At 39.0% G+C, this 15,903-nt stretch overlaps 3 protein-coding genes across 3 annotated transcripts in view; all 3 read right to left on the reverse strand.

The window, feature by feature from the left end:
- Positions 1-5,466, reverse strand: part of col12a1a (collagen, type XII, alpha 1a) — a 56,702-nt gene extending 51,236 nt beyond the window's left edge. The window contains 2 exon segments of the mRNA XM_039786396.1: positions 3,640-3,745; positions 5,099-5,466. Of these exon segments, the coding sequence (XP_039642330.1) occupies positions 3,640-3,709 (70 nt within the window). The 5' untranslated portion in view covers positions 3,710-3,745; positions 5,099-5,466.
- Positions 5,467-6,106: 640 nt separating this feature from the next.
- LOC120548654 (cytochrome c oxidase subunit 7A2, mitochondrial-like) lies at positions 6,107-8,958 on the reverse strand. Its single transcript, XM_039785010.1, has 4 exons — positions 8,828-8,958; positions 7,744-7,833; positions 6,579-6,663; positions 6,107-6,331 (listed from the first exon to the last, which is right to left on the reverse strand). The coding sequence occupies exons 1-4, from the start codon at positions 8,843-8,845 to the stop codon at positions 6,273-6,275; spliced, it is 252 nt and encodes an 83-aa protein (XP_039640944.1). The 5' UTR covers positions 8,846-8,958; the 3' UTR covers positions 6,107-6,272.
- A 1,030-nt stretch (positions 8,959-9,988) lies between these two features.
- On the reverse strand, positions 9,989-15,486 carry tmem30aa (transmembrane protein 30Aa). Its single transcript, XM_039786795.1, has 7 exons — positions 15,005-15,486; positions 14,123-14,242; positions 13,438-13,545; positions 13,274-13,361; positions 12,915-13,058; positions 12,615-12,824; positions 9,989-10,665 (listed from the first exon to the last, which is right to left on the reverse strand). Exons 1-7 carry the CDS (start codon positions 15,251-15,253, stop codon positions 10,472-10,474), a joined length of 1,113 nt encoding a protein of 370 aa, XP_039642729.1. The 5' UTR covers positions 15,254-15,486; the 3' UTR covers positions 9,989-10,471.
- Positions 15,487-15,903: the final 417 nt, after the last annotated feature.

The raw sequence follows: 15,903 nt of genomic DNA on the forward strand, positions 1-15,903 counted from the left end.
ATATGTATGATAATGGTTATATGTATGATCAAATCAAAGTAAGGCATTTTCAATAAAGCATTGCACATTGATCCCAACGACAAACACTTCATGACTGAAGTGGACTTGTTCGTTGTTGGGGACAGACACACGCACTGATGTCCATTTGTGAGGGTGACAAGTAAAGAACACGTGACAACATTGAAAAAGTGTGAGAAGCCATTTTGGAGTAAAATGGCATTTGTTTGAGTTGCTTAACCAAGATGGCCAGCAACTCAAGCACTGGCATACACAACATGTGCACGACTCTACCAAAGTGCAAACATTGAGTGAACCATCCAACACATGCTGAGTGCAGTCATTACAACGCATGCCCCAACCACATACTAAACTGATTTTATGATGGAGTTGATCTCAGCATTACAAAAATACATCTGATTATACAATGGAATCAAGGTTGCCATATAGTTGTTGAAGTAACTCTTGACAAAATTGAACACCATATGTTATATATACATTGTATATAAACATATTTCAAAGACTAAAAGTGGTTTGTTGTTTATTTGGTTAAAAACTCTTTACACGAGTGAGTGGCACACATCCATTGCAAACCTTTTGAAAAGATAACACAATTCGTCAGTGGAGACCCTTGTGTACTTTTTCATTAGCAGCAAAATGCATGAGAAGGCTTGAGAACAAAATTACTCTAGATACCCAAAAGACTGTTCAGATGTACTATAATAGAGAAAGTGTGCACATCAAAATAAATATAGGAAAACATACACAAGGCCACGCGCCTTTACAGCTGACTTGATCACAGTGTCATGCATCATGTACATGAGAAAGTTGTTTGGCTCAACAACTTTGACTGACTGGACGGTAGTTTCCATGTACAATTGGGACCACACAGACAGATATGACAAACATATTTTAAAATGATATTCTTTTTTACAGCTTGTAGGCTACCCAGTCGAGAAAAATGGTTAATGTTAATTAGGGAAAGTGTGCTAACATTTAATATGTGCCATTGACATGCATAAAATTAAGTGTTGAATCTAAAAGTGCCAAATTCACTTTTTATTAAACAAGTTACTCACTGTCATAAAAAGTGTCACATGGTTAGTTTTGAATGTGTGTCTTTCTTCATTCATTAAATAATGAACTAATTAACTGAATTCATGCAACTCGGCTCAAAAAGTGATGTTATCATATAGTGAATTAGTGTTCAATTACAAAAACAAAATCTACATAGTGACACAATGACTGAAAGACAGTAGAGAAGACACAATGAATCAACCAAATTTTGTGAGAAAATTAAAGATGTTAATGAGGTTAGCATGACGTAATCTGCACTGATTTGTAGTGCTAGGCCAAGCCCTAATTGATCCACAATGGTACCAGTGGCAGTACACCATGATGGGGGTGATGTAAGGTAAGTGAACATGCATTAGACTGTAAGGCATCAGCAAAGAGCTTTCCTATGTGGGTTCATGCTAGCTGTAAAGTAGAATAAGAGTGCCATGGGAGGCAAGAGTATCATTGTAAAATACACTTTGAGGAGAAAGCCATAGCTTGGGACACACTGAATGCACACACAGATGACAAACAGGAGCCCACCAAATAAAAAACGGGGATTGGAGGATCACCAACCTGGCATATCAACTCAAGGAGCCCCGATGGGCCGCGTTCCACCTGATTTCTGATGTACTCATCTCCATCATCAAATGGTAAGGGGTATGGAAGTGTGTGTGTGTGTGTGTGTGTGGGGTAGCAAGTAGCTATGGAAGGTGGATTGAAAAAGTTGGATACAATTGTTTAAAGCGGGGGCTCACTTGCACAAGCAACCTGTCACTCCCACGTTTGTTTGTGGCAAGATTATATGAGCATGTCATATAAATTTGTTACAATTTCTTCGACCATATGTCATGGTTTTAAAATATACTTGAGGAACAAAAATGTATAAATTAAATAACAACTTCTGGTATGTTATTTGGAGCTTGTTTTTGCTCTTGTTATATGGATGTCTGTCCCATCAGTTCCCAATAAAGGACACCTCTGGCTCCCAGGGGCCAGAGTCTGGCTACTGTTCTTTTAGTAATTTCAGTCTCCAGCCAGCCAGCCAGCCAGCTATCCTGGCCTGAGCTATTGCCAGGAGGAGAGACCAAGAAGAGGAGGAAAGAACACCGACTCTCCCAAAGAGGCAGGACAGATGCCAAAGTAATTCCACAACATGTGCTGACATTAAACATTACTGCATATTAACTTTCCATATGTATTGCAACTCAGCGTTTTTGCGAATGCCCGCAAAGAAGCCCTAGAAAGGCTCTTTGTCTTTGTGCTGTCTGAGGATTAATTTGCTATTCTCGTATTTCATCTTTCCATTCCGTTGGTGGAGATAGGCTATGTGCGAGTAGACGTTAGACTCCTCTCACGCCACCAGAGAGCTTTCAAAAGGGGAAAAATCAGAGGGTTTCCATACCATATTTTCATATTTGCCATTATGTTGGATTGAAATGTTTACATATAAAATTACTGAGTCATTTTCTGTCAAAACTACTGACAGATTGTTAACAGTCTATGACATGTTGGCTCTTAGGACATGTATAGCAAAACATTTAATAGACACTAAAACAGTAATATAATAGCACAAAATCAGACAAGGAAAGTAACACAGTTATTCAAGTATGGCACTTAAGTACAGTTTTGAAGCACTTGCTTTTTCCTCGGATATTTCATTTGTTGGAATTGGAACTGAATTACATTACACAACTTTTTTACATGTTTTTAATATTGAATGCAGTTCACATTGTGATGTCAGCTATTGTAAATGACTGTTCTCTACTTCCACTATTTCACAAGTAATTGACTTCAAATGACTAAGACACTATTTAAATTACTTCAAACACTGTACTGTACTACACCCACTGCACAGAGATTTACACAGGTTTACTAGATCCTACTACAACCTTAGCATAAGTATAATAACTTTAAAAAAAAATATGTGATCTAGCAATGCCTAATTACCAAGGACTTGGCGATCTTCCAAATTTTTGCTTTGGAAAAAAGTGCAGAGGCTTGCTATCATAAAACTAAAACAGCCCTGCTAAAACATTTATGGGGAAACATTTAGCCATGAAATGTCGTTCTACTCTGTGCCCGGCTGTTTAATGCATCCAATTAGAAATTGGAAATTAAATCGTTACAAGTGCGGCATAGTTTTTTTTTATATTTGCCAAATCTGAAAGAGAAAATTGCTCCTGAAGTAATGGTTTAATCCATCTAAATTAGAGCCTAAATACAAGTAAATTAGATTGGATTTGGATTTTACATCAAAGCCTGTAATGAGTCCTGACAGACACATCTGACAAAATACACTACAAATGAGGGATAAAAGCATGATGATTATCAAGGAATCAGTCAGTAGTCCAAAAGCCACATGGTCACATAGAATACACATGAAATAAGAATAACTTTATTCAGTTTATCAATACAAAGAGCTCAGTGTCCATGTGATGACTCTCTGACATTAAAAGTAAAAGACTAATCCCCGGAACATAGAGAACCAATGGAGATATACAGGTGAAAGAAGAGAAGCAGGAGATAAAGAGACAGAGTGGGATAGTGTATGTGAGTGAACTGAGGCCAAGTGGTTTTATTTACCTTGAGCATCTATGGAGGACAGCAGGGCTGCAAGGAATGCAGCCGTGGCTAGTGACAGCCCTATCTTCATGTTTGGCCCTTAAGGGTCAGCAGAGCATCAATCAATCTGAGGATAAAGAGAGGAATTGTGTTTAAGCTGCAGGTCTACGACACAGTTTACTTTTTCAGTGTGGTGACTAGGCACCACATGCAGGGGATCTATTTATGTCTCATTTACTGCTGCATTAAGATAGTTATGCTGAATCTGAAGAACGCGTAATTTGCCCGTAACTAAAAATACATAATGTATAAATGCAACTTGTGCTGTGGACCAAAATGTTCTCCTGAATTATGTTTCGTTTTAATGGAATTCATATTGATAGCTCTTATTATTTAATCATTACTCCCCATTTTGACAGACTGCAAGATCCATCTAGACTCCCTTACACAAAAAGTGCCACACCTTGTTGCTTCCAGTTGATTCCCACACCCTGAGGGGTACTGTAGGTATTTGGTAACGAGGCACTGAAAAAAAAACATCTGTTTGATTTTTATAAGCATAATCTTTAAATCCATTGCCCTCTAGCTGTCTTGATCATTTTAAGTGGGTCGCTATGAAGCTCACTACGGTTACCTGTGGTTCTCACTCACTTTAGCCCTACAGGGATGGTGTCTTGGTGAACCTCACCATATCATAGCTACATAGGTACTTTTTCATGTATTTTTATTATGGTGCTTCTTGATTGCAGTCCCTTTTGTACAAATCACGTGTTTATGTATCTCAAGTCTTAAAATCGCCCCCTAAATCACCTCCTTCTTGGACTAGATCTTTCTTTTTGATTAGATTCGGTTACAGAAATCAATAATGGACTATAGCTTTTACATGGACTCGCCTCATACTGTAAATGTACTTAAGTAGAATAATGGAATGGAATATTCTCCTGCGATGGGGTTATAGTCATTTTACTACAGGATAAGTAGACCACATCCACACAGTAGTCTGCACTCGACTGCTGTAATCTTTACCACAGGCTGTGAGCCCCGCCTGGTGCACAAGCACGAAAACTGCAACAGGGGCCGAAATGACTGTCTTGGCCCCTCCGACAATTGGGGCTCATACAGTTAAAACGACACCTAAAGCACATTAGCTACTTGCTACTGAAACAATGCGTGGCTATAGCTAAACATCGGCTGGTTTGTCGTTGCAGTTTTATTTCAGTTCAGTAACGTAAATGAGGGTAAAATCTTGTAAACAGTAGCCTAACTAATCCTTAAAAAATAAAAATAAAAAAAATGTTTGGAAAGTTACTTTAAAAGTTATTAGCTTGTCTTAATGGCGTTCATCTTTATAAAAAAAGCTGCAACAAAATGACGACATTCTCTCAGATTTTGGTAAAATATAAATTTGTTATTTATATTCTTAAAAGTGCCAAAATAACAGTGCCAAATAACAACAATAAATATAAGTTAGTCAACTCACCTATTCAACCCCCCCAAAAAATGGACCGACTAAATTGCAGAGCAGCGTGCTTGAAGCCTCCCCCTCTGGAAAATAAAGTCAAGTTTTCAGGAGCTGCGGCTGGACCCCTCTCTCCTCTCTCTGGCTACTGGAAGCTCCGCCAGCAGATGTCCAAGAAGGAAAAGCCTCTTTCCAAGTGGGAAGAATCTTTCCACCATCGGCTACTTAATAGGGGGGGCAGTTCCCAACTCTCAGTTTACCATCATATGGGCATCTTAGGAAACCTCTGCCTGTCAGTTGATGTCCCCCGCTATTACCGATCTACTGTTTGGAAACTACTTTTTTTTCCCCCTGCATTCTTTTGGTCTGGTGATTTAATGAGTTTCCAGTGCCAATGCAACTCCACAGCAGGGTCACAGTTGGCCAGACACCACCAAGAGGGGTTAGAGTTTATATTCGCAACAGGCAACCTTATCCATTTTATTTACTCAGATGTCCACTGAAATAAAAATAGAATTTTTCGCTTTATAAACAGAAACCCTTCTGGCTCTTGTAATCATAGCGTGGGTATTTCTCACGATGCGTTCAAGATGGTTAAAGAAACCAAAACAAGTGTAATAATACTAAGCAACATATTTCAGAAGTGTATTAATAATGTAGGAATAGATGGAAAACTAAGTTGTTAAGAAAAGCTAAGTGTTTCAGAAATAGCTTACCCTGCTACTCACTGCTACGAGGCTTGTGACTGATTGGTGTATGGTGCCCTCTAGAGCTCAAATTAAATACCTACACACGTTTGGATTGGTGAAGGAAATCAAATCTAGTTTGATTAAAAATACACCAGTTACAGAAGGACTGCAGTCTCCTGCTAAACTCAAATTCTGGGCTAAGGGTAAGAAAGGGGTCTTGACCTATTTCCTTAACATTTAAGCTATTTACAATTAACATTTTAGCTCAATATGAAGCTTGTCGCAAAAATGTTACCAAACATCTACAGCAGGAATCAAGTTTTTAAAAAGTGATACAATGTCACGAGATGTATATTTTTATTATTTGCAGCTCATAATTTGTACAATCAATAAATATTTCAAACACAAAACATACTGATATTATTGATGGGACAAATTATTTCCCAGATTACAAATCTGAGCGATGTGCATGATTGTTTCATCAGATAAATACGTCTAATCCTGTTTCATTGTGGCTTCTTGGGCATGGCAGCGCTTAACAGCTCATACACGACATATCCACTCCCTGTGAAGAAACCAGACAGATGTATTACTATACAGATGTGACAGAGATACAACACACGCTAATTATCCTGACTTCAAACGACTCTTCATGATGAATCATGAAATTACAGTGATTTGACTTTCAATGTCAGTTTCAGTAATAACATCGGGTTCAGGTCACTGGAATGAGATGCGGTTTGATACAAAAGACAGACTGAGACATGTGAAGTGAGCCTGACTCATCAAATCTCAGACAAATGTTGACATACCAAACACAGTGAGAGTCATTGTGGCTCTGTAGAGCAGAGCGTCCTTCGATCCACCCTTCAGATGGATAGGTATACCGTTATCCTCCTGTTCAAAGAGTGAAGAATGAAGGTAGCTATATAGTTTTTTTTTTTTAAATACAGCCCTACTTCAAATGTATGCAATGGGCTTTTAGCTTCATGTGTTTCTGTTTCTATGGTTTTCAAAGTTTGGTGAAGATCATCTCTGGTTAACCATAGCAATTACGTGGTGGCGTAAAGTACACTATGCAGTGAAGCAGTGCTTGCTCTAGCTGGGATTTAGAAACACGGGTAGGCCATTTGTCAACTAACGGCTACAGTAATTTCTAGCGCTATGCAAGGATCAGCAAAGCCTGCCACACTGGAATGTTGATTTTGTAATGGGTTTTTAATTAGAAGCTTGCAAGCATAATTAGTATAACTCCAGCCCCCAGCTACAGGCGAAGGTCATTTCAACACTGTACGAGGGAAAACCCACTGATACTTATCTGTCAGGCTACAAACAGGATAAAATTAGATTCTGTCTCCAGAACCTGGGAATAGAGTAGACACTTTAACATGATCATTATCAGTATAGAAACACCTCACCCTTTGTCTCGCTTTAAACACTGCAAAATTTCAAATCACAAGTCAAAAGTATGACAAAAGATGCCTACACGCCTAACCAAATTGGTCAGGTGGATGTTAAATTAAGATTTCACCACACATTACATTGCATGTCATTTATCCAAAAGCGACTTACAATTGCTATATATGTCAGAGGTGGCACGCCTCTGGAGCAACTAGGGGTTAAGTGTCTTGTTCAGGGACACATTGGTTGATGTATCGCAGTGGGATTCAAACCCAGGTCTCCCACACCAAAGGAATGTGTCATATCCACTGCGCCATCAACACACTGCTGAAAATGGTGTCATACCGACAATGCTTAACAAATCGGCCATACTGTTTAGAGTAAGTAAATAGGTGTATACAAATTTCACTTTACATCCGCGATATAACCTTTGCTCAGATATGTTGTTCAAAGTGTCAGAAAGAAGGTTCTTCGTAAGATTAGAATACTCCCGTTGCTTACAGGAGTCAGACAGCTTCTGAAAACACTGTTACAAAGATCAGATAGGATATTGATGTGATCATACATTTACCCTACCTGAAACAGTTTTTGTTTTTCCTTTACGCAGTTATCAATCTGTCTGCGGGCACTGCTGGAAATGCTCCGCCTGGAAAGCTGCCGAAGTCCCTGGTGGCACAATCATTTTACTGAGGATTTTATAGTTTAAACAGTTATAATAAGCATGACAAACTGTGGATACTGGTGTAAACGGCTAACTAACAATGAAATAGTATGTGAAGTGACACAAAATGAACAGTGTCATTAAGTGACACAAAGTTTGCAAAGTTTATTTGACAGTTAATTAAGCAAGCTGATTTCAACTAGTGGTGATAGAAATTGCCATTTCTGTAGCACTGAACCACTTTAAAGTGTGCTAAAAAAATAGTTCCTTGTTTTAAAACCTTAGCTACAGTCAAAATGGTGACATCTGCTGGCAAACCCTCTGTATTGCATTTGTATGAAATGATTAAATCGTTGACAGAGTCAAAACAGAGGTCAACTCACTGTTACCACCGTTTATTAGGTAGTTCAAAAATGGTTGTAGGCTACTAGCTACATAATTAGCTATTTGATATGCTGTGGCACAGTGGCAGACATAGACAAGCACGTCCCTGATAATGCGTTCAGTGCTCGTATTGGTCAAGTGATTTTTGTTGAGTTGAAGCGAGCAAATGGATTCACCTGTTAAAGGCACAGACAGTATATAAAGGTCGATACCCTGTCGAATATTTAGCCTATTTAGCTTCGCATCGTAGGTAACGTCACTAACTTGAACATGACTTTCATGCTCCACCACTTGTTGCTTACCGTTAATCGCTGGCGTCCCGTCATAAAGGGCAACTGTGTCAAAGTTAATACCACGCAATACTATCATATACCGACAATAATATATGTAACGTTATTACTTAAATAAATGACTTTATTGCTGCTAGCTAGCTGGGTAGCTAGTAATAGTTAAGTTTAGCTAGTTAGTTAAGTTTGGAAAGCTGAAGTACTCGTCATTAAGAACTAACGTTACCCAAGCAAACGTTTAAAAGTATTAATTAGTTGCACCATAAACACGTTAATGACAACAATTAAAAGTTCTAAGATAAATACAATAGATTAACGTCTCTCTTACCATTAGATGTCTGTACATTTTGCAAAAGCTTCTGTTATGTTAGGCTAAGGTAAGGAACAGGCACCGCACACAAGGACGGACAGTCTGACTTCCCACAATCCCTTGGTGGGCCTGTTACATCCGGTCGCGTGAGTTTGTAGTGTCATTTAATATAATAACCATAATCATGTATGATAATAAATGAAATAAAAAGTAAGAAAGTGCCACAAAAAAAGTAGTGATATATGGCACAAGGTATGGCTGCGATAGTGATCTGCAATAAAACGACAAATTACACCAATACATTCACCAAGTTTTTTTTAATTGGACCCTACAAACCTTGTAAAAACCCATAAATTTAAACAATTTACTCAATGAATCAAGAACGCAATATTATTTATATAATATATAACATAAGATGAAGTGAAAAAGGGGAAAACTAACAAATGTGACACTTTTAAAGTGCATATAATGTGGTCAACATTGAAGAACGCAAAATAATCAAACACTCAGGCAAAACTGTAAAAAAAAAAAAAAAAAAAAATGGTGCTCTAATCAGCCTGAGACGTTGCCCAGATTCTTAGAATTATGAATACTGAATATAGTGGTATAGGATAATGTTTCCATCATTAATAAGCATCAAAATGTAATTTTAAAAAGATGCCTTATGACTGGCTCAATCTCTTTATACAACCAGTCACAGCAGGGGGTAAATAACCACACTTTTGGTACTATTTGTTAGGAGTATTCAATGACTTTCTAGGATAAAATATTTCTTGTTAAATATCAGTGCTTACCATAATCAAGCAATGCTTTTCTGAGCCTATATTCAAGGTAATCTCAAAAACCACAGGAGGTATGTCAATGAAATATAATGGTACATTCATCAGCAGGACATATTACAGTACATAATATGGACAAAAACTTGAAATAAAAATACATACATCCTTCCTTTCCTCAGGAAGGTGGCTGGCGTCTCCCTTAGAAATAGTGTGAGAAGCTCAGTCATCCGTGAGGAACTCGGAGTAGAGCCGCTCGAAAGGAGCCAGTTGAGGTGGTTTGGGCATCTGGTAAGGATGCCCCCTGGCCGCCTCCTTAGGGAGGTGTTCCAGGCACGTCCAGCTGGGAGGAGGCCTCGGGGAAGACCCAGGACTAGGTGGAGGGATTATTTCTCCAACCTGGCCTGGGAACGCCTCGGGATCCCCCAGTCGGAGCTGGTTAACGTGGCTCGGGAAAGGGAAGTTTGGGGTCCCCTGCTGGAGCTGCTGCCCCCGCGACCCGACCCCGGATAAGCAGACAAAGATGGAAGGACATCCTTCAATAATTATGCCATTCGCAAAGCATTGCTAAAATAAGACAGATACTTTGATAATGTATAGATAAATAGAAGATAAATACACTTTTTTGAAGACAGGAAATGACATTCTCAGCAGCTGACACAAAGCTATATGCAGAGACACAGACTCGAGCATCCTTCTTTTGCCTTAGTTGACCTACACAAACACACAGCTTTTGATGAGACACTTAAGACAATGCTGTCTTTACACAAACACACAATTACAGAGACCAGTGTATTCACGCTAAAGTCAACAAGCAGTCTAGAACGGACCTCTTAGGGTCACCCATGCATGCATAGACAGAAAAACGCGATACAAGAAGAACAGTTTAGTTCGGAATATCTGGACTGTTGTTTCGGGTGTCATATTTATGGTGGATGATGAGCAGAACTACCCCCAGGAAGAAGCAGATGGAGCCCACAGTGATGTAGGCAATGCCAAGGAAGGGGTTCTTCCCTCCCATCCAGGAGATGGTGCTCAGGATCATCCGCTTGCGACCATCAAAGCTGAGCACAGGGTAATCTGATGGCAATATGGTTAAAAGAAAAATGATTGCTTCTGGCTTCATAGGTGTTCAATCACAGCTTGCACAGAATCATTAATTTGGACAAAAAATTGTAAACCCTAATATAACAATCATATCCCTATATGCATCCATTGAAAGTCAATAAGCAATTAATTGATTCCCCAATCAATGGTTAGGTATTGTCTTTGCTTTCAAATGGCCAAAAAGCCCTGTGACTAAATGTGGGACACACATTTTCAGTTTAGCCTTTATTTTTAGTATAATTATGTGTACTTGTTGGTTTTAGGGTCTTGCAGGATGTGTCCACATTCTACAGTGGGATCTCTTTCCAGAAGCTGGTTTACTGAGATACCTAGATCACTATGCGGAGTAAAACCTGATCCGCCTGTAATCTGGAACATGTGCTAATGGAAAGTGACCTGTTTTGGGACTCAGCATAGTTTTCCAGATAACTCAGTAAACCGATTTCTTAAAAAATGCCCTGGCATAGACATTAAATGCACAAAACTGGAATCAGCACAATAGACAAAATATTTGACGGTAAGAGGATTCAAATTTTGTTGATGTTGTTGAGGTGTTTTGTTGTTCACTGGGGTTTCGATTTGTCACCCTCTGTACACAAAAGTTGTGAATTTACTGCAACTCAATGTGATTTAAGATTATCTAAGTGAATTGTGTTTCTACATAACTAGTAGAGTGCTCGTTGAAAATGTGCCTGTTTGGAACGGACGATTGCTTGGCCTGTGGTATTGCTGGTTGTAGAATTCTCCAAAACCAAAAGAAGAACCCCAAAACCTCTTAAAATGCAACTCCACTTTCCATTGTCCAATCAGCACATATCTGCATTAATCAACCAGCAGAACCAAACTGTGTGTGCGCAGAGAGAGAGAGAGAACATTTTAGTGTTGTCTTTTTCATCAACGATATTGCATGTTGATATCACCAGTCAGCGTTTAGAATGACAGCTGTGTTGTCTCGTCTCATATTATCGTTAACAAATTTAACACTTGTTGCTTGACATATGAAGTATTGTATGTATGTATGTATGTATGTATGTATGTATGTATGTATGTATGTAGTAAGTATGGATTTGATTCGTGGGGGTATTTTGGTGATGGTAATGTTATTAGTGTTATAAGTTAGCAGTACACTTAATTAAGCGGACCCAGGGTGAGTCTGATGAAAACTACCGTCTTCGGCCGGTAAGCTCCAAGATTGGGTTATGTTCTGCCTCTGTTTAGAAGTGGGGAATGTACAGCTCACAGCAACTTAATACGAAATTTAGTGTTGGTAAATGGCTTTTTATTGAGTTTCCTCTGAGCAAAATAATAGACACGGAAAAGCCTTTTTTCCCCTCAACCTAATTCAACACAACAGTTGCGATGTTCCTGTCAACTATCCGCTCGTGCTACAGGAACTTAAATAAAAGTTTGCTCGTTATATCCAGCAATCATGTTACGTTAGAAGCAGCAAAAAGTGAACCGCAGCTCAAGCCTGTAAACCCCCCACCCCCGCTGATGTCCAGAGCGTGTCAACAGTCTGCTGCACAGCAGTTTATTGTTCGGCCGTTTAGTTTTATTTTTAATATCCAATGCTGTCCAAATTGCTCCAAAATAAATAAACAATAAAAACGTTTATTGGGTACCCAGGAAACCAAGTTTGATTAGACTGGATTAATGGTTCATGAGATATATTTCGAACACGAACACACACACACACACACACACACACACACACACACACACACACACACACACACACACACACACACACACACACACACACACACACACACACACACACACACACCTTTATTAGATAGATAATCTTACCCTGTGAAGCTTTATATAAAAGGAAATAAAAATCATACTAACCAACCCTACAGACTAAAGCTAGCTCTAGTTTTGATTGTGCAGAGAGTTTCTGGCTATAATTCGAAGGATACTGTAAGTGATGTCCAAGAGGTATTTGCCACTGGGCAGAGTGGGGGTTGTGCTCGACTTCTTCTGGATGATGCGATAGAGCTTGCGAAAGGTGGGCAACGCAGCCGTGCGCATCCACACAATGAAGTCCTCATTGATAAAGCCATTGTTCTCCGGATCTGAGGGGTCCAACTCATACACTGGCTTCCTCCAGTTCACCGGCTTAGATGTGCCTGAGAAAGCACAAGACAAACCCAAGATAGTCAGTGCAACTTAAGTGTTTATGAGCCTAGAAGATCCTGTGCACAGTTTGCTAAAATTACCTTGGAAAGCTACAGTAAGGTTGTTGTTTCCACCAGGGTTCCTGAATTTCACATGCTTGTCTGTCCACCACGCAATTCCCTTCTTTACCAGAGGAATTGTATTTTTGGTGCCATTGGAATCAATATAATATAGCTCCAGAGTGTCTGAAACAAACAAACATTACATTCAATATTGCTCTATTAAGTAAGTGCAGCTAATGAGCTAAACTTATGCAAACTGATGTCAGAGTTCTGTTACATACAGAGCTTTTAGTACGAGTTTCAATGGTCAGATAAGACTTTAGTTGAACACATGAGTAGCAATAATCCTTACACTGCTGAGGAGAAAAATGTGAAGTTGTTCACCGTGTCTCACTTACCATTGAAAAGACTGTTAGCTATGGCCCCACACGGAGCAATGGGCTGTCCTTCACTTGTACGGTACGGTTCGCATTCCTTGCTGGGGTTCTGTAAAAAGAAGCCAGTGTCAAACTGATGCACAAGACATGTTTGTTACAATGGTACAACATTTACAAGATTATACCTTTAAAGCAGACTGGTCACCATTCAGTTGGCTGTCATCCCTGGACTTCACATAGCGTCTGTGGTTCTGATAGAAGTTGGATAAGCCGTAGTACATAAAGACATTGCTCTGTATGGGAGGAGAGATCATGTTATAGACAGACTGTATCAGTAAAGGCTAGGAAGTACATCTGTAAGGTGAGACTTGAGAGATTCTTTGGATCATTACGTCTGTGTAGATCCGTTTACCATAATTTGTTGTGCTAACGTAAAGGCAATGTTCACATGTATCAAACATAGGTTTCTTAATGTTTTAAAATGAGATATAGGAGTTACATTTTTGTTGCACCTAAAATTTGCAATTATGCTAAATTATAACCTAAATCTAAGCTGACACTGGTTTGTCTTATCCAGAAAATGTTGAGATAAAAAACTGATTGGTTGAGAGCTTTTATAATTAATCAATAAAAGCCTTCGGAAAGTTGCAGGACTGCATATTTTAAGGACTAGAATAATCAATGGTAATGACCACTACAAACCAACCTTGAGTGTGCCTTTCTTTGAACTTAAAATAGATCTTAATGGACATTTAGTGTCAGGAGGACAGTTTCTATTTTGTATTGCACTTAAAGCAACGCTATCAGTTTTGAAGCTGAAGGCATGTATTATTCATTCATTGGGCCTGCATACTGCAAGCTGCTGCTTACCTCAAATGGCTGCTCCAATGTGAAGGGTACTGAGCAGAGACATGGTGTTGTGCTGTTCCAGCTGAAGTTCTTGGCACAGTTGTAGCATGGATTGTTAACGTCTACACCAGTGTAATCAATCTGAAAAGGAGGAGCCTATTAGTTGAAAAATAGCAGAACTGAACATATTAAGTAGCTACACATAGCTAAAATAGATGCCAATTCATTCAAGTACAACTGCACTGCAATAAATTCCACTTTTATGACGGTTATAATATTCCGTTTTTTTCTTTAAAGGGTGTTGATTCAGCTTATGGTTGATTTTAGAGGCTGTAGTTTCTAATATATTTGTTGACAAATGTTGACAACCTCATTAATATAAATGGGGTGTTATACTAAGAGGTGTCTGTAACATTTTGATATAAATGTGTGGACAAAATACTAAACACTTATTCGTATAATGCAATCCAATATAACCCAAAAGCACCAACCAGCACTAACTGCAGCCTCCGAATAACCATAAGGTTCAAGAAGCCAGTTTTACCAAAACTAAATACAACCTGTTGTATTAGCTAGCTAGACTGCATTAGTTTTAGCCAGTTGCTTGCTAGCTACTTACAACTGAGTAACGTGAACTTTTATAAGGTTATTTCACTATGACAAAGAAATGGTACTATATTAAGGTCTCAGTTGTTATTTGTATTCTTGCTTGTCCTAACAGGATTACAGGTCAATAGGTTTAACGTTACAGTAAATTACATGGCTTGCTGTCCCCAATGGTGGTTGAAATGGACTGTGTAGAAAACCCTAGACGCACCTAGCTAGCTAGTTAGTGGTGGCTATAAAGTTACTGTAACGTTAGCTAGCTGGTTAAAAGACTGGCAGGCATTACTGTTACTGTACCTCGAACTCTTTGATGTTGTTTGAACTGACAAACAGGCCGATGCCGATGGGGATGAAGATGAGACCGATTACGAAGAAAGCAGGCAGCACGGTGCCTGCAGTCAGAATGGGCTGCCAGGCTGGCAGTCGCTGCTGTTTGAACGCGGTGTTGTCCGGCTTTTTACTTTTCACAACCCCGGCGCCTCCGTTATTCGAAGCGCCCGAGTTGTGTCCGTCCTCTTCCTTAGCGTTGTAGCTTGACGCCATCATGGCTGCAATCCGTTTGGGGCAAAATAATCTACTGTAGCGTTAGTTGAAAACCCGCCGGCAGTTTCTAGTTAATCCCACACAGTTAATAAACACGAGACAAGACTTTAAGGCGAAGAGTTAAACTGTATGAGGGGAATTTACCCTCTAATTCAAATATCTACTCATTGTAGTATTGACTTTATCCGTTTTGATAATCTTACACAAGAGGAAGAAGCCGGAAGCGTCTGAGCCAATAGGATGATGAAACGTAGCTGTTACATCACCGCAGAAAATGAAGACGCCCCTTTCTCACAATGTTGATAATGTTGTGCACAAACATCAAATGGTATGGCACAGTTTTAAATAGTATTTCAATTATTTATATTATGATAACATTGTTTTAATTTAATTTTGTTAATGTTACTTTGTCAATCTTTTGTTTTAATAACTTCATTGTATTTGTTTATATAATTTAAGAATGTTGTGGCCTCTTTTTGCTTCCATTTAAACATAATAGTTTCACTTTATCGCAAATTATGTGGAATTTGCTAAAGATCATGAATTGAGCTTTTGTTTCAATACATTTGAAATAACAAAGTGAAAGAAACTGGGGCTTACAGTTAACAGTTCCCATGGTCCATGACTGCATTGTCCAATGTAAAGGACCTGTA

The sequence above is a fragment of the Perca fluviatilis genome, chromosome 20 (genome assembly GCF_010015445.1).
Source record: "Perca fluviatilis chromosome 20, GENO_Pfluv_1.0, whole genome shotgun sequence".
NCBI lineage: Eukaryota > Metazoa > Chordata > Actinopteri > Perciformes > Percidae > Perca > Perca fluviatilis.

What these genes read in the sequence shown, in the direction of transcription:
- LOC120548654 (XM_039785010.1), bottom strand. An exon ending in AAAAACAAAAACTGTTTCAG is followed by an intron (nt 6,664 to 7,743) that starts GTAGGGTAAATG and finishes CTCTTTGAACAG; the next exon opens with GAGGATAACGGTATACCTAT. An exon ending in AATGACTCTCACTGTGTTTG is followed by an intron (nt 6,332 to 6,578) that starts GTATGTCAACAT and finishes GTTTCTTCACAG; the next exon opens with GGAGTGGATATGTCGTGTAT.
- tmem30aa (XM_039786795.1), bottom strand. Translation starts at nt 15,253, where the DNA reads ATGATGGCGTCAAGCTACAACGCTAAGGAAGAGGACGGACACAACTCG. An exon ending in CATTGGAGCAGCCATTTGAG is followed by an intron (nt 13,546 to 14,122) that starts GTAAGCAGCAGC and finishes CCTCCCATACAG; the next exon opens with AGCAATGTCTTTATGTACTA. An exon ending in AGCTAACAGTCTTTTCAATG is followed by an intron (nt 13,059 to 13,273) that starts GTAAGTGAGACA and finishes TGTTTGTTTCAG; the next exon opens with ACACTCTGGAGCTATATTAT.